The 19627-nt window shown below is 43.0% G+C and overlaps 1 protein-coding gene across 1 annotated transcript; it reads left to right on the forward strand.

The window, feature by feature from the left end:
- The first annotated feature begins 951 nt into the window (after positions 1 to 951).
- Positions 952 to 18723, forward strand: LOC139470386 (angiopoietin-related protein 3-like). Its single transcript, XM_071252804.1, has 3 exons — positions 952 to 1005; positions 4514 to 4613; positions 17963 to 18723. Exons 1-3 carry the CDS (start codon positions 982 to 984, stop codon positions 18616 to 18618), a joined length of 780 nt encoding a protein of 259 aa, XP_071108905.1. The 5' UTR covers positions 952 to 981; the 3' UTR covers positions 18619 to 18723.
- Positions 18724 to 19627: the final 904 nt, after the last annotated feature.

Here is a 19627-nt window from a genome sequence, read left to right on the forward strand (position 1 = left end):
ACCTACCACTCAACACCACCGCTACGGAGTTGTCAACAGATGGGTCAGCAGTCTACAGGGAATAGTTTCGATGGACAGGAAGTCAGGCGGTCCCACTGGTCACCTTTCCTCACGTCTTCTAACCCTGGGCCGCGTTTCAAAACGCGACCGTAGCTCAGCGACTGTCGTAAGTCTATATTAAAGAATGGAAGCTTTTGTGAAAAGGCACCAAGGTCCCTGCTGGCTGATCTGTTTGTTTTTGTTTAGTTTATTATGGAAACAGCTTTGTAAAGAGATCAACAAAAAGGCATATCTCACCAATGTGACACTTCTTTCATCTTATCGAATATCGAACACTTCGTAACCAATGAAGGCGGGCATAGATATATTCTTGTACATCATCAATACTCAAGTCGAAGACCCGCCGTTACCATGCCGATCTTTATTCATGCTTGTAAACAGAATCACCCCCCTCGTGTCAATACAAACGGAGATGTTCGATGTGGCGCAGTGGATTGAAACCATCTGTCCTGTTTCCCAGATAAACCATACAATGACACATCCACCTAAACGATTTATTACCATCGTCATTATGTGCACATGAGAACCGTTTAAAGATATGACAGCATTATTTGTCATTATTTCGAACGGTTCTTCCCAGACAGCTGACTGCATTCTGAAGCCATGATGGCCCACGTCGGCTTGTCTTCTCTGCTCTGTATGGTTTGGTTCCTCCGGCAGGAGGATGCAGTGGTTTCTGGATGCAGTGAAGGACAGAAACGGTTCCTGCCAGAGGACCTATGTCCTGGGGATCAATGTTTCTCGGCAGCTGCCGTTGATGTCCTGGGTGTTTCCAGCAGGATGGAGTGTGCTGCAGCATGTCAGCTTCATCCTATCTGCGTGTCGGCTACCTACAACACCGAGAGTGGTGTCAATGAGTGCCGCCTCTATGACATCGTTGCCAATTCCACCTGCGTCAATTCTGTTGCAGGGTGTATCTACATGAAGCTTCGTGATGTGGTTCAGGTACATGTTACAATTTTGTTATAGATGTACTCATACAATAGCTCATCCTCGGTTATCCAGAGTATTATGCATCCACTATGTTCTGATGAATGTCCTTGGCCCTCCGTCACCTTCATCTCTGAAGTGAGTGAGTGAGTATGATTTTACGCCTCTTTTAGCAATATTCCAGCAATATCACGGCGGGGGACACCAGACATGGGTTGTACTCATATCGGGAATCGAACCCGGGTCGTCGGCGTGACGAGCGAACGCTTTAACCACCAGGCTACCCGACCGCCCCTCATCTCTGAAGTTACGTCAGTACCTCAATCTCTCCAAGCTCGGAAGGGGCTCAGACTGATGCTATGGCAGTGAATGAGTCCAGGATATTTATCATAATAGAATGCATAGATAATTACGGGAGCCTTTTATGGCCATTTGTTTGGGGTTTTTTGTTTGTTTGTTTTTGTTGTTTTTGTTTTTGTTTTGTTTTCGACGCTATCTTGAAATTACAAGATACTAAGTTGAAATTTCAAGATACTAAGTTGAAATTTCAAGACACTATTTTAAATTTCAAGATACTAAGTTGACTATGTTTGTTATGTTGAAATTTCAAGATAACCAACGTGAAATTTCAAGATAGTATCTTGAAATGTTAACTTATTATCTTGAAATTTCAAGAATGAGTGAGTAGGGTTTTACGCCGCTTTTAGCAATATTCCAGCAATATCACGGCGGGGGACATTGTACCCATCTCTGGAATCGAACCCGGGTCTTCGGCGTTACGATCGAACGCTTTAACCACTAAGTAAGGATAAGAATTTATGGATGAACAACTTCTTTATTACAATTAAGAACGACGTTTCGGTGTAGGTTCTAACACCGTTATCAAGCAAGTGTTTTTCAATTTCAAGAACAAAATAAACAAACAAATGGCCCTAAACGGCTTCCGTAGATAATACCAAGGATAATTGTATCTGCACATTAGCCTTTCTCGATATTCAGCGTATTATATTTCTTCAGTCTAATTGGGAAGTGAGTGAGTTGGGTTTTACGCTGCATTTAGCAATATTCCAGCTACGTATATAAACGCGGGAAATCGGTTTGACGCAACGATGACAAACGTTATGTCCGATACAATTTCCTATTGTGATTTGTACCATTTGTTCCCGTGTTTGATAAGGTCAACAGTTTACTTTCATTTGCATAGGTTTGTGACAGTTGCCACCGATGGGGCAATATACGCTCACCTATTTTGCGAACAACCGGTGACCAGCTATATTCCAGCTGTATGAAGGCGGTCTGTAAATAATCGAGTCTGGACCAGACAATCCAGTGATTGCACGATGACATACATCAACCAAGTCAGCGGTCCTGACCACCCGATCCCGCATAGTCGCCTTTTACGGCAAGCCTGGGTTCCTTAAGGTCTTTTCCACCCTAGATCTTCACGGGTCCGCTTTTATTGACACACATTGTAACCATGTGGGCAATGGGAACAGGGTCTTCGGCTACCCCACCAACCCCGTTTTGGAAGTGGCATCAAGCCGTCTCATATCTTACCACACATTACCCCGCAGATACGTTTCAACTAACAACCAATCAAAAGGACTGTTCTAAACGAGAATTCGACATAGGTCTGTATAGTGGGATGCGTTTCAAACAGCCAATCGCTTGCAAGCGATCCAGAGCGATTCGCCTCACAACGGTATGCTAACTTTCAGCCGTTTGCAATCGCACTGATCGTTGACTGGGGTCACTTCGTTCTCAAGCCAATATGGCGTCTGAGGTCGACAGCGAACAAGAAATTCTTGACTGTATCAACTGGAAAATGGGCAAAGGCCAACACTCCCAGACGGCTCCCTATCTTTAAAGTAGTCATAAATGCATCGGCTCGTCATCGAGCCCCTTCTATGACGTTCTTCATTAGAGCAAGACAACCAGGCGGCATTCGCGCTGCTATTTTGGAAGAGTGCGCAAGCGTTTCGAGCTGTTGCAGAGCCTGCGATGAGCGATAAATTTGCTCACTCAAAGCGATTCGTGGATTGCAAAGCGCCCCAGATGTTATAATACCAGACTGACGTCCACTTTATGGGTTCCATAATCCAACAACACGTAATCTGATTGGTCGGCTATTTTCAGCAATGAAACCCACCCAAGATGAAGCTGTGCAAGCGAATGCTTTCGGGGAATTGTCCTTACAGAACTGAATCAGTTGATTTATACCGTGATTATGTCAGTGAGTTGGTGAGTTGGGTTTAACGCCGCTTTTAACAGTATTCCAGTTATATCACGGTGTGTCAGCTTTATGTGGGAGGAAATCCCGAAGTGATGCAGGTCTCAGACGTTTACCACTTCGGTTAAACCCACGAGCACGGGTATGTTGCTGACTCACCTGGAAACATAATCGGGACGAACCGGAATTCGAACCCACAATCATTGGGTTCTTTCGTGCCCAAGGGATGCAGCTCTGCACATTGAATTGCGGCGCCTTAGGCGACTGGGGTGACGTCGGTACGGTTGACGGGGTCGCGTCGTTACTCTTGGCAAGGTGAGAGTGTGACGTCGGTACTGGTGACGAGGCGACGTCTATACTGGTGACAGGGTGGCGTCGATACTGCTGACAAGGTCAGGGGGTGATGTCGGTACTGGTGACGAGGCGACGTTGGTACTGTGACGAGGTGACGACGGTACTGGTGACGACGGTAATGGTGACGAGGTGGCGACGGTAACGGCGACGAGGTGGCGACGGCACTAGTGACGAGGTGACATCTGTACAAATGACGAGGTGACATCGGTACGGGTGACGAGGTGACGTCGATACATTTGACGAGGTGACGAAGGTTCTGGTGACGTCGGTACTGGTGAAAGGTTGATGTCGGTACTGATGACGAAGTGACGTCTGTACTGTTGACGAAGGTACTGGTGATGTCGGTACTGGTGACGGGGTGGCGTCGATACTGTTGGCAAGGTGAGGGGGTGACGTCGGTGCTGGTGACGAGGTGAAGTTTGCACTGTGACGAGGTGACGACGGTAGTGGTGACGAGGTGACGTCGATGCAGGTGATGCGATGGCGAGGTGACGGCGGTACTGGTGTCGAGGTGATGTCGTCTCTGTGACGAGGTGACGTCGATACTGTTGGCAAGGTGAGGGGTGACGTCGGTGCTGGTGACGAGGTGACGTTGGCACTGTGACGAGGTGACGACCGTTATGGTGACGAGGTGGCGAGGGCACTAGTGACGAGGTGACATCGGTACGGGCGACGAGGCGACGTCGGTACTGGTGACGTCGATACTGTTGACGAAGGTGCTGTGACATCGGTTCTGGTGACGTCGATACTGTTGACGAAGGTGCTGGTGTTGAGGCGACGTCGATACTGTTGACGAAGGTACTGGTGACGTCAGTACTGGTGACGTCGGTACTGATGACGAGGTGACGTTGGTACTGATGAGGAAAATGGTGCGTGATCCTACTCCACCCTGGAATTTCAACTGTCAAGCTTTGCATCAAGTGTTTCTGTTTGTTTCAGCAAACTCTCTGCCCATCTGGTCAAGCGTTGGGCGATGATGGTCAGTGCGCATGCAGTCCTCCCTGGATGGCCGGAGACAACTGTGAAATGTACTACGAAGGTTGGTACTGGGAGGACACATGTTCAGTTAGTTTTAACCCACTGTCAGATACGGGGGCACGGGTGGGCCAGTCGCCTAAGCCGCCGCGATTTTCTGTGAAAATTCAGAACTTTTCTGTTTTCCGCCAGAAACCTATGATCGTAGGGACCACCTCCGTGGTCTAGTGGTAGAGCGTCAGCCCGGAGAGCGGTAGGTCCGGGGTTCGATCCCGGCCGCGTCATACCAAAAGACGTTAAAATATGGTACTTGTTGTTACCCTGTCTGGTGCTGGACATTAAGGGGCTCAGAGTCAGTATACTGTGTCTGAGTTGGGTATTCATGTTAAACTGCGGCATGGTATCTCAGTGAGCTAGCACTATAAATCGGCATCAGTCCGGACTGGTAAGCAGCCACACAAACACACACACACACACACACACACTACTGCATGCACGTCGCTATATAAGTGCAACAATCTTGGATGCGACGTCAAACCCCATTTCACCTCACCTATGATCGTGGGTTCTAATCCTGGTTCCCCCCAGTTATGTTTTTAGGTCAGCACCATACCCGTGCTTCGCTTTATAAGTGCAATAATCTTGAACGCGACATAAAACTGCTACTCCTCCGGGAGAACGTTTTAGCGACGCATGCTTTACTCAAACACAAGGCTGGTCAAGAATGATGCATCGTAAAAACTGTATCGTGATGTCTTCAGAAATACAGTTTCTTGCAACGTTTATAGTGTAGAGTTTCGGGTTTGGGCTGTTTGCTGAATAGAACAAGTGCTCGTGAACAAGGGTACAATGTAGAGATTAAAGCATTACCACCTCTGTTTATATCAGATATGGTATTGTGATCCAGTCTGGGCCAAACAATCCAGTTATTGACATCAAGAGCACCGATCATACGCAATTGGGATACGATGACATGCATCAACCAAGTCAGCGAGTCTGACCACCCAATTACGTTAGTCGCCTTCGTACAAGCATGGGATGTTGAAGGCCTATTCTAACCCGGATCTTCACGGGTATTTTTTTTAATAATAAGGTACAATGAAATTCTGTATATGTCCATAATAACTGTGAATAAGTAAATGGATAATATATCCATACATGCAAATTAAATAGGTTAGACTGCATATGGCTCAATGATGAACTCTTTTACAAGTCCATATTTCAAGACAGGTATTTTATACTCATTATAACTCCACAAAAGCTACACAATGGCGATAAAACGGTACCAGCATCACAGACACCTATAATACATTTTTGAACATGAGGTACATATAAATACTGTAAAGTTAAATCATGTATCTAAATAGCAAATTAGAAAGATTCAAAAGATACACTTCTGACATTTTTCGTATTTGTTTCTTCGTTTGGTGAGAGAAGAAGTGACAGCAGTGACTGGTATCTGATGGGTGCAAACCGGTGTCGAGTTGTTGTCTCAGATGGCTCTAATTTCGTAGCTCTAAACATCATGATGGCGATACAGACCATGAAGTAGTTTGTCTCACAGTCCCTGAACCATATTATTTTCCCTTCCGCCAAAGCCTTACTGCAATTCTATAGCCCCAAATGAAACAAGCCAAGAGGTCAACAGGTTCAGGTTGAAATTTCCATCGCACTGAGGCTCCTTTTAAATTTAAATATAGTTTCTCGTTTAAACCAAAATAATATATTTTCAGAGACTAAGCCTTAGTCTGACCGTGAAGTACAACTATCCAAAAGATCCCATGCATGTCTATATTTCTTCAGACAGACTCTCCATGTTCCTATCGATATGTATCAAAAGGACAAATGAATTAAATATTACAGCACTGGTGAATAGGTTATATGCGCAGGTCAGCGTCGATCCTACAATATCCTTTTTGCGCAAAATACATATTTACTGCTGAATAAACGTAGTAATACAACGCAAATCTATGTCAAGATGTATACATCAGTTTCATCTCGTGATGTTTATTTGTGCTTTTAGCTCTTTTTCAACAGGAGATTATAGGGTGCTACATCACACCAGAAAGCCAGGTCCAAATTCAAGTCATAATTTCATGGTCCGTCTTGTATGTTGGAAACCACTATCGCAATATGACTGAATATTGCTCAATGTGGTATTTACCCGATTACTCACATAATTATTCCATTTTCTCCATGCACGTTCTACAATCATCTACGATCACTGTCTATAAGGAGGTATATCTATATTCATCCAAATATCCATACATATATGTCCACATATATATGTATTTAGCAGGTCCCACATTCTTTTTTAAAAAATATATGCTAAGCGTTTCCTCTGTATGTATTTATATATGTAAATATCGTTTTAATGTCAAGGCTGATGCAGTGAACGTACCCCAGACCCGATGCTAGAATAACATCTAATGTCTGAAATGAACATAGTTTGCAGATATACCCTGTTGTCAAACAATCGTTATAAACTATAATAAAAAGGAGCCAAGAGACTTTCTTCATTTTGCCAAATTTTGGGCTGTATTGAACATATTTGTTTCGGGGTCTGTATGACAGACAAACCTAATGCTTTTAAGTATTAAGATAAGTAATTATAGCTGTTGTATATATTCAAATATGTTTGTGATTAACCCGACCTTCTAAAATATTGAAGGATGAGTGGTAACTATTTATGTCATTATTTCAAATAAGAATGATAGCACATCAGGAAAGCATGGCACCTTAATATATAAGCAGTAAGATCAACATGTATATTGAGAGTATAGGTTTGGTGCGTGACTTATCAAACATTACTATCAGAAAGTGTGCATATTCTGTGGGAGGAGGGAGGTGGGAGGGAGGGGGGAGGATGGAGGAGGAAGAGGAGGGAGGGAGGGAGGCAGGGAGGAAGGAGGAGGAAGAGGTTTTTTTCAGGGTTTTGGGTTTTTTTTTTGGTGGTTGGGTGGTGAGAGGGTAGTCAACGCAAAGGATGAAAAGCATTCTTTCGGGAGAGATGGGTGGCCCTGAAAAGGGCCGTTTTGGAGATTACTTCTTCACCCACCTAGGTGCTGTGGTGCAAAGGCACAGATGGTCTGCCACCTGTCTCCTTACAGGACACTGACTGATGTGGCGATGGCATGTGGAGATGATAGATCACTGAGACGAGCTTATAATACACAGTCGACGACCCAGCAACTTTGTTTCTAGGTTGACGTCATATCGGCGAAGGATCTTGCAACAAAATTCCACAAATCATGTCATCGGGTATTATGATGTGATTGTAAACTTTGAGGTGCAAGGTCTCGTTCCACAAGGCGATCGTATTGTAGCGCAATGACAGCCGTTCGTCTAAGTTAAAAGTCGGTCATCTCAGAGCTACGATCATAATGTGGAATTCTAAAGGTGTTGCCTGAATTTCTAAAGGTGAATCGACAGGCACAGACATGAACGTGGTGTAGGAATGCAGGAAGTGGTCAGATGTAGATCTTGTTTTGTTTTTGTTTTTTAACTGGGGGTGTGCATGATGATTTCCAACCTAAAGAGACAACATACCCTCGGTTCAGCCTCCTATTGGAGTTGAGATCAATCAAGACACAAAGAGTCAGATCAATTTATCCCTCTTTAATGATGACACCTAACAAATGTGAAACAATGCGAAACAATGCCAAACAATGCCAACAATGAGAAAAAGTGGATGACAACCATCGTCATCGTCATCAGACAGGTAGCCTGCTCAATGTTGCAATGAGTGCTGCTGTTGCTGCTGCTTCTGTTGGTGAGGGTGTTGCTACTGCCGCTGTGTGGAGTGCGTCGAAGCGTTCTGTTAGTGAGGGTGTTGCTACTGGTGCTTCTGTTGCTGTGGGGGTGGTGGCTGCCACTGCTGGTGCCACTGGTTTTGGTGTGGGTGTTGTTGATGAGAGTGCTGTGATGGCTGCCACTGGTTTTGGTGTGGGTGCTGCTGCATCTGAGGTGTCCATCGGTGGTGGTGGTGATGGTGGTGGTGACTGTGCTGGACGGGATGAGGTTCTCCACGTTTGGTCTTGTGACATATTTGACACCCATGCAAGAAACACCACAGGAATTCGTAGATGGTGCCTGTCGCTGGATCGTAGCCATCCACACTGTACTGGTGTTTGCCCTCTCCACACGTGAACTCTTTTTCACCTCCATTCCTGGCGTGCTGGAGGTGCAGATCGGGGTCAGTCTCCATGAGATAACTTAACCAGTGCATACAGGCCTGGGGATAGTTTCTCTTGGGTTGGTAGCCTTGAGGTGGAAGAATTGCTATGGTATCAGGTTTCAGATCGTGTTTTCGGAAGGATTTCATGGTGAATGCAGCGGCTGTCATCACCTCTTAATAGGGATCCATGTGAATCGTCCTGATGGCGTTCTGTCGGAAGTCAGCGCATCCACGTCTCAAAATGTCGACATCACTCTGACAGTAGGCTAAGAGTTCTTCTTGCAAGTCAAACAAGGCTCCTTCTTGAACTTTTTGGGTATGCCACTTGAGGAAGGCTGTGCGTTCATGTCATGAAACAGCGATGGTCTGGGGTCATGGGTTCTTGATTTACTAAGCAGGGACGTTCTTCATCTGAGCAGTCGTGATGAGCCATGGGGGTCTCCAAGACGCGGACCAGCTGAAAACAGGTCGGGCACCTGTGAATCGATTGACAGGAGCTGGGTTTTCCCTCTGACAGTGACTGGAGATGTTGGGTGTAACACTGTTGATTTGGGAACCAGCGTTGACATGTCAAGCAAGGGATTACGTGCTCTTCCTTGGGTCCGCAATAGCTAGAGTGGAGGCAACGGTGGCAGCGGTATTGCTTGGTGCAGGGATGGTTTTCGGGATGTTCATAATGTTGGTCGCAGAGTTTGCAGTAATAGCTAGACACATAAAAAGCTGGCATGGAAGTGATCACATCGTAGTGGTGATCATGATGGAATAAATGTAGCAGGGTGGCGTTGGGTGGAGCCTCATCACACTTGTACATCAGTCTCTGGTCCACCTCTTGACTGTAGACTTTCAGTTGATAATGGAGGTGGGCCAAGGCGCGTCCCACCCGACTGGGACCAGGGTTGGGCTTCTGGGCATAATGCTGTGCTACCACCAGGGCCCGTGCCAAACAGGATTTATCTTCATTCTTGATTCGTACCATACCTCGTTTGTGTTCTAAAAATGGTTCAAGTCCAACAAAGTTTTTCAGACGGTGACCGCCTGTCGGGATCTGCTACGTGTGCTAAAGTCACAACCATGGTGGCATCGATGTTCAGGGCTTTGTTGGACTGTTGGACTTTTTCCACGGCATGCAAGATATCTAGCCCATGGAGATCTTCAAAGCGACGAAAGGGAATCCGTATGGGAGTGTTCAAAGTGGGATGGTCGATACCTGGACCAATACGATCCCCCTTCTGGCCTGCGTCTGTTGATAGAAGTCATCGATCAATCTGGCAGTTCTATGGCAGTTCCGGTGGTACGGTTTCCAAGTAGTCTGGGTTGAAGGTCAAACGATACGTATGGTTAGCAGTTCTTAACCGTCTGGATCGTGTTGTGTCTTTCCTCTCGAAACGATAGGGTGTACTCTGCTTGCCCGTCATGATGGCGTTGAGTGCCTGATGGACGTCAGCCCTTCCTTTATATAGACAAACAAGACGATCTATTTATAGAAGGGTCTCTGATTGATCGAAATCTGACCAATCAGAAGCTTGGGTTTTCGACCAATCAGAAGACAGCACCTGAGCGAATTGTGCTTTTTCTCCCATGGAAAATGTATTTTTTCCTATGACAAAAACAAACACAAGGGACCGGTCGGTTTGAAAAAAATGAAGCTCAGTCCAGGCATCAAAACGGATCAATCGCCGCATGCGTTTTGGACCCATCAAAACAGGGGCCCTTTCGATCCACTCTAAAAGTTGAAAAAAAATGAATTGTGTTGTCTTTAGGATGGGGAAATCAGCATGCTCACCCCCAGGGCGAAAAACAGGGTAAAAAAAGGCTACCAATCAGAAGCTTGGGTTGTAGTCCAATCAGGAAACGGGGTGTCAGTGCCTTAAAACCAATAGATGCTCTCTGGTCATCACTTTTCCTATGGAAAAGAAACACAAGGGTCGGGCGGTTTGGAAAACCTGGGTGCAAGTCGGGCGCCGGAACGGACCATGTGTTGGACCAATCAAAACAGGGACCATTTTGATCCTCTCCCTGCATTCCTACACCACGTTCATGTCTGTGCATGTCGGTTCACCTTTAGAAATTCAGGCGTTCGTTCCACACCATGATCGTAGCGCTAAGGTGATCGCCACTTAGACGAACGACTGTCATTGTGCTACAATTACCTTGCACCTCAAAGTTTACAATCACGTCATAATACCCGATGATGTCGTTTGTGAAATTTTGTTGCAAGATCCTTCACCGATATGACGTCAACCTAGCAACAAAGTTGCTGGGTCATCGACAGTGATCTATCATCTCCACACGCAATCGACACCCACCCTGCTTACTTTGCCAACACAAACAACAATCCAAAAGAACCCCCCCCCCCCCCCCCCCCCCCCCTCCAGTCCACTTGGAGGCACACCCCTACGAGCGACGCCACGTCTCTATATATGTTGGTATGTTTGTATGTATGTATGTGTACACGAGTGGCATCACGTTTGCATGAAGACACCAGTCAAACACCACGTATGTCATATCTAGTAACGTCTGTTTGTAGTCACGCGTGGCACCACGTTTTGCATGGAAACACGAGGTACATAACGTGTGCATGGAGACACGCGTGACAGTACGCATGTAGACATACAAGAGTGCCAAGTCCTCGGCATGGATGGGCGAGTGACAGCGTCATAATCATATGGATAAACGTCTGTTTGAAGACACGCATGGCACTTCGTTTGCATGGAGACACGCTTGACAGTACGCATGTAGGCATACACGACTGCCAACTTCTCGGCGTGGATGAACGCGTGACAACAACATCAACATCAAACGTCTGTTTGTAGTCACGCGTGGCACCATGTTTGCATGGAGACACGAAATACATCACGTAGGCATATACCTACATCACGTTCATGTCTGTGCATGTCGACTCACCTTTAGAATTCAGACGTCCGTTCCACAACATGATCGTAGCGCTAAGGTGATAGCCACTCACCTACTGTAACTTAGACGAACGACTGTCATTGCGCTACAATACGATCGCCTTGTGGAACGAGACCTTGCACCTCAAAGTTTACAATCACATCATAATACCCGATGACATGATTTGTGGAATTTTGTTGCAAGATCCTTCGCCGATATGACGTCAACCTAGAAACAAAGTTGCTGGGTCGTCGACTGTGTATTATAAGCTCGTTTCAGTGATCTATCATCTCCACATGCCATCGCCACACCAGTGTCCTGTCAGGAGACAGGTGGCGGGCCATCTGTGCCTTTGTACCACAGCACCTATGTGGGTGAAGAAGTAATCTTCTTCTCGAAAAGGGCCACCCATCTCTCCCGAAAGAATGCTTTTCATCCTTTGCGTGGACTACCCTCTCACCACCCGTTCATAAGAAACATGTCAGACAGCTTTGACATCATTGATGACTTAGTCTTATGAGATGATGTAAACATTAGGGGAAATGAGCTCAAGTAAATACAAAAACAGAGGGTCTAAAATTGCCACAGTGTTCGTCCCGAAAGTCTATTTAGGATTTTAATTGTGATTAAGGAAGTAGAGGGTAGAGAGAGAACAAGATTACAAATCTTAACAAAACCTACCTGCGAAACAAGTTCTAGTTCGTTCAGCGTGTGTTCGATGAAGGAAATACAGCCCCTCACATCTGTGTTTACTGAATACAGGGGCGGTCGCGTAGCCTAGTGGTTAGAGCGTTCGCTCGTCACGCCGAAGAACCGGTTTTGATTCCCGACATGGGTACAATGTGTGAAGCTCATTTCAGGTGTCCCCCGCCGCGATATTGCTGGAATATTGCTAAAAGTGGCGTAAAATCATAGTCACTCACTTACTGAATACACCTTGACCAATGTTCAGTGATATAACTTATTAAGATATTGAAGCTACTTGGCCGCCTATAGTTCGAGGAAATGTCCTGGCTACACTTCAAGGTTTGGTGCTCAAGAAATATATATGAAAGAATATGATGACTCATCTTTCAACACCGTAGGCCGGTTATCCGGCCAAGAAGCATCGAGTTCCCAGACACCGCAGGCCGGTTATCCGGCCAAGCCGTAGTCACGTCAAAATAGTATATATTTTCATGGACCTACCTGTAATGTCATTCATTTCACATCTATCACATTTCACAATGTCTGAAATACATATTCCATTTCAATTTAACATTTTTTATCGTTAAATTAAAAAATTATTCACTATTTCTCGCGATGTTATTGAAATTAAAATTCTCGGACACACATTTCGACAACGGGTCCACATCGAACACGTCAAAGAGGAAAAAAAAGACGTTTTAAACGAATCTTTAAATATATTATACAAAGTAATAAATAAAATCAACAAAAATATATCTAAAAGTAATCAAACTTACATCTAAGTTATTATTTCCATCTTTTCGTGCGATCGCGTGTAATTTAAGTCAAATGACATCTCGGCTTTCGGCTCGGACACGATGTTTAATGCAAAAATATATGCATGACAAATCTTTGATACAGCTCGTAAACTAGCACGATACATTCACGAAGTTCCATATTTTCAATAGATATCGTGATTTCCTGCTCAAAACGTTCAGAATAACACGATTTAACAAAATTCTTTCGCAAACTTCTGTAATTTATCGAACATGAGCTTGGTATCACAGCTGTAATTTGATTGGCTGCCTTAGGTCACGTGCTCAAAATTGACCAATCACGATACTTGTAGCAGATTTTAGCAAGAAAGCGTCATTAGAAACCAATTTTAATCCAATGAAATCGCTTGTTATAACTACGAAAAAAACAGTTACGGGTGTGTAGATGAAGGAATAAGCTTTCCAGCGATGTGTCATATACCATTCTTCGACGAACGTGTCATTCATACAAAACCTCGAAAACGGGGGTATTTCTTCATTTTACTGAGCGGACAGTCGCTGTTATCGGGAAATGGGTGATGACAGAAACTATTTATAATTCTTTTTAAAATGATTTTGCAATTACGTAAACAATGAAAATAAAACAGAAATAGGTACGTGGATATTATGAAATCATATATTTGCCGAAAATCGTCAAGTTTTCGCTTCCTTGGTCCTTAATCTGGATGTTAACAACGTGTTAGCGTACATTTTTTATTTACAACGAATTTAATTAAGTTGTAAATGCATTATTTTAAATAATGTGAAAAAAATAACTTTCATTTTTATAAACCATAGGATCAGACCTTTCAAATGGTGTATAACATGTAGTAGCAAATATATTTTACACGCAGGTTTTTTCTTTGATAAATGTTGGCTTCATCTATCACACAAGAGTCTCTGGGATCTCGGTGTCCCAGCAGTAAACACTTCTGGATGACTGGTGTTGAAAGAGTTAATAACGCAATTCGAAAAAAAAGATGTAACAGATGAATTGACAACATTTTTCACACATGAATGAGTTTAACCTTGGCAGTCAACCAATACAGGTAAACATGACTAATAATGCTCGTGTGGGTCAGGTTGCCCTAACCTCGCCGTCACATCAGTACACAAAACAAGTGCATAGTCTAAACTAGGCTACATATGCATTTCTACAGCCGTTTACAGATGCCTCGACAGCATTTTTCACACATGAATGAGTTCATCCTTGGCAGTCAACTAGTATAGGTAAACATGACTATTAATGCTCGTGTGGGTCAGGTTGCCCTAACCCCGCCGTCACATCTGTACACAAAACAAGTGCATAGTCTAAATATAGATTATTACTTGCCCGTGGAGAGATCACCCGTTTAATAAACATACAGCTGTATTACACATTGTAACATAAAAGTAGGTTTGTTCCCTGATCTGATTGGTTAAAAAGTGTTGTCGAATGAGCATAACATCGTTGAATTTTTGGGGTCTCATCACCGTGTATGTATACATTAATTAATGGAACTATTTTTGAAATCATCAACATGGAGGAACAGAGAGAAATTTACCCTGACTTCCACATCGGAGATTTCGATGAAATATTGAGTGAATGGGACGACGAGACATTTTCTGAGATACTTCAAGAATTTGAAGGTAAATGAAATTTACCTTTTTCCATTAATTACAAAATAAAAATCATAATTAATGTAATTTTCTTGGGCTTGGCCAAAGGAAAAAACAAAACAAAATCAATTTCTAACATAGTAAAAACATTTATTGCAACTCTATAATAGTTATGACTTTCATACACCCACCTAATTTTGTTCTTATTATAACCCACAACAGCTGTTGAAGCTGAAAACCGTTCTGAGATGGCCCCTGAACTAGGAAATACAGCCAGCGTTTCCGTAGAGCCCAAAGTTCAAGCGTCCAGTGACCGCTTCGCGTCCCTTGATGAAAAAGCAGTACAGGACATCGTGGATGGGAACCTCTCCAAATCTACAGGCAGTTAAAATATTTCGACGTAAGCCATTGAATCATAAAAGAATACATAAACACACACCAAAATTTCCTACGCAGATTCGATCAACATCAGCGAGAGTTACCTCCCTTACATCATTGCCATGATAGCAATGTAAAGCGTGACCAATGTGTCATCGCAAAAATTGGCAATAATATAACGAGATTGACCAAAATCTTAACATAAATTAAATATTTCGTTTTGTAAGATTTGAGATATGTAATACTAAATGGATATACGGAAATTTCATTTAAACACGACATCGTAATAATAACGAATTACTCCCACTTACCCTCACATTTGTACCCTGAACGAGGCAATCTTTTCACTTCCAGAATGGCTTGGTTTCCGAGGTTTTGAACCCACGTTCGAAGAGCTTCCTGCTTTTCAACTGAATGAGAGACTGAGGTTCTTTTATGTCGAAGTCAGAAATGCTGAGGGAGACCTTTACTCAAAATCGAGTTTTGTTGGGTTGCGTCCTGCCATACACAGGCACATCAGGGGACCGCCATTTGAGCGCAGCATAAACATTATCCAAGAACGGGAATTTCACACTGCAAACTGTCGTCACTTTGCTGTCAAACGCAGGTATTGAAAATCGAGAGATTTGCAAAATTACCGGCCACAAAACCGATGAATCGTTGAAGTCGTATTCCATTGACTCGAGCTCGGCTCAAAAACGACATACTTCGAACATTTTTCAGGGACAGCAGCAGCTCGCTAACGAACGTAATTTGGTACCTGTCCAAGATACAAATATCCTGCCACTGTCCACTGCTCCCGTGAATAATTTCCTGGTTAATTCTTCTGCTAATTCCCACGGTCTCTCTCACATATGTTATTCCACTGTAACAGTAAACAACTTTTTCCATCCCAGCTAAGCTGCATGTCTGAAATTTCGCACATGTTTGACGTCTCTTGTCACCACCTCAGTTTCAGGCGAGTTGACACTATCTTGTACAGGGGCCAAACAGTATGTACGTCTTTTCTAATTTTGATTATTTGTATTTCATAAATACGCATAACTACAAGTTACAAGTAAGATGAGGAACTGTGATAAAGAATTGAATTTGTGATATTTCCTGTTGTTTGTTTATTTTCTGAGAAATGGGCTTGAACACGTGACCACCCCTTTCGTAAAATGGACCATCATTATTGGAGTACCTCGAAACCATTGATCGGTTTCGCGGCACCCCATATCATGCATCTTTTCGAAGGTAAGCACGAGGAGACGTATTACTAACGACAGTCTTGTTCTGTCATGCGCTCAGTAAATTAGTTCCTCCTAAATATCGATTTTAATTAACGTTCATGTTACAATGTCGATAAATATTTCGTTTTGTAAGATTTGCGTGATGTTATGCTGAATGGATGTACGGAAATTTTTCATTCAATTTTTCTTTCAATAAATATCACTCTGAATTTTGGGTTTTGAAATAGCAAGTCGCAGAAATAACTCCTGCTGGACCCTTAGACTTGCAAGAATACTCTAATCATTGGCCGAAACATGCCCCATATGTGCTTCTTGCTTTTTCAGACCATACCCATACTTTTGAACTTCTCAAAAGCTTTAAAAGGGTTAAAGCTGTTTTTAGAAGTATAAATGGGTTGATTGGTGACTACCACAGAAATAGCAAATGGAGTTATGTCTGATGAAATTCTCTGTTTTGACTTGTGCCAAACGTTTCCGTGTTTTTCGAACTTAACAACTAACTTGCCTTTGCATGTGTTTGTTCCACCGGTGGTGCAGGATACGCTCACCTTTTTGCAAACACTTGTTATCCTCACTTTTTGATAGTAGTTTATACACGTAAGTATGTATAAGTTGTATGTCATCTTAATATATCACTTGTGTAATCCCTCTTTTTGGGGTGTACTACAAACATAAATCAAAGTTTCTTTTGGTATCCAGATTACTTTTAACTTGAAAATGTAACGAATTTAAATCGATTTCAGTTAAATCAGTTCATTCAGTGCCGAAAACAGCAGTTGATAAATATAAACACTGCAAACTGTTTTCTGCAAAACATTCAATTTCAAAGATATTGGAATACAGTACACCTCATATTCCCTTTTTTCCATTGCAAAACATTTTTTTTTCTTCAACATTTTGTATTAAAAAATATAAAAACAAAACCACGAATAAATTCATTTAATTAGTCAAGACACAAAAATAACATAAGCATGTAAACAGTTAAAAAGCTAGCATTTTTTAAAACAAATTTAGTTCTTATAAGAATAAGGGGCAACCTATTTAATTGTAAGAATATAGACAACCTTAATTATTATAAGAATAAGGGGCAACCTTTTTTATAGTAAGAATATAGGGCAACCTAAATGGTTATAAGAATAAGGGACAACCTATTTGATTGTAAGAATATAGGGCAACCTAAATGGTTATAAGAATAAGGGAGTAACCTATTTGATTATAAAAATATAGGGCAAACTAATTGGTTATAAGAATAGGCGGCAACCTATTTGATTGTAAGAATATAGGGCAACCTAAATGGTTATATGAATAAGGAGCAACCTATTTGATTATAAGAATAAAGGGCAACCTAATTGGATGTGAGAATAAATGGGCAACCTATTTGATTATAAGAATATAGGGCAACCTAAATGTTTATAAGAATATAGGGCAACCTATTTGGTTATAACAATATAGGAGAAAACTATTTGATTATAAGAATTAATGAGCAACCTATTTGATTTGATTTTTTATGACGGCGGCGGGCACCAGAAATGGGTTTCATACATTGCACCCATGTGGGGAATCGAATCCAGGTCTTTCGCTTTAACCATAAGGCTGTCCCACGGCCCCTTGAACTGATACATGTAATCCTATATAACATGATGTTTCTATACAGATTGCAGTGCTGCGTTCGCCGCCGGTTTGACAGTCCCAGGTCACATCGAGGTTATACAGATAAAGCCCCTGAATGTCATTGCACCGTTCTTTGCGAAGTGCTACCTGGCTGATGGGGGATATACCTACATCGAGGAGCGCAACCCGAGCTGTGACACCGACTTCATGAACAGACAGTACGACGACTACGACATCGGGTTCGGGGACGTTGGAGGTTGTTCCTCCTTTTTAGGCCTCAACAAAATTGAGAAGATCTTGAAGAGTGAGTCTTACAACCTGGATGTGGAAATCGTCGGAGATGGCTTCTCTGGTCATGCTTACTACAGCAAGTTCTTCCTGAAAGGGTCCAGTGACAAGTATGAAGTGTCATGGGACGTTTTCAGCTCTGATGGTTTAGAAGATGGATTTGTCTATGGCGACAACCGGAACCTGTTGGGGGCTAGATTTGGGGCTGCCGGGAACCCAGACGCTGCATGGTGTGCCGAGTCTCAGGGCACGGGGTGGTGGTACGGGAACGACTGCAACTACGTCAACCTCCACCTACCACTCAACACCACCGCTACGCAGTTGTCAACAGCTGGGTCAGCATCTTGGCCCGTAGGGGGAGTATTGAAGAACGTCTACTCCGTCAACATGAAGGTGGTGAAAGGTACTTAGAGAGACAGCCATATAAGAGAACTGGCTCCACCAGACGCCTGCGTCTTGACCAATCAATTAGGGAACAAATTTCTTCACGTGACTCTGAACCCAATGTTTATTATGTCATAACCAGATTTTGTTATTAGTTTATTGTTAATTACAATGCTTTCATGCTTGGTGTGTGTGTGTGTGGGGGGGGGGGGGGGGGGGGGTATAGTCGGAATCGTACAATCGGCTCTACTTTTTGCTGAATATTGAAAGGGTTTGGTTGCTTTTTGTGTCAAGCATTATTTGATTATTTAAACGTGATCTTATAACAGGGGTACATACTTCTCCATATGATTCTGTGCTTCGCATTTCTTCTAGCGGTGAGTATATATAGCAGAGTTTGGCAATGTACTCTTGTCGTGTTTGCTTGTTGTTTAACGCCTAATGTTTGATATATACGTTTTATTTGGCAGCAAAATGTGCACATATTAACGTAGGTATTGAAATAGAGGAATATTTAAATCACAATGAACATAATATTCTCCAGATGTATGTGAATTAGATAAGCATCGATTTCAAGTATTTTCTAACGTGTGCAATAACCTTACATGCTGTGCATATATACCAAGGATTTAAATTCCCTTGAAAATCTAATTTTTCGATCATAGGTAAACGGAAGATTGCCATTTTGACAACAGTTAAAATGTATTTTAATGATTCAGTAACAATCATAACTTACAGGCCGCCGTCATATAGCTGGAATAGTGCTATGTGCGATTTTAAACAACAAACAAACAAAAAACTTTGTTGCACGAGATACGGTTACTGAACGCGGATAGCAAACCCGCTCAAACATTGACCATTCCACCTGTAAAACATGCCGTCTATGGTATACATCCTGGTTACTTGCATGTGCCAATAAATCTGTATCTTGGTACCTTGTCCATCTAATGTCTTAAGGTGCAACATCCCCATGCCATCAATGAGCTGCCGACACATGCCACAGTCCCCTGGATGTTGCGCTGATGATAAGGTGTTC

The sequence above is a fragment of the Haliotis cracherodii genome, unplaced genomic scaffold (genome assembly GCF_022045235.1).
Source record: "Haliotis cracherodii isolate W230 unplaced genomic scaffold, xgHalCrac1.p SCAF_20, whole genome shotgun sequence".
NCBI lineage: Eukaryota > Metazoa > Mollusca > Gastropoda > Lepetellida > Haliotidae > Haliotis > Haliotis cracherodii.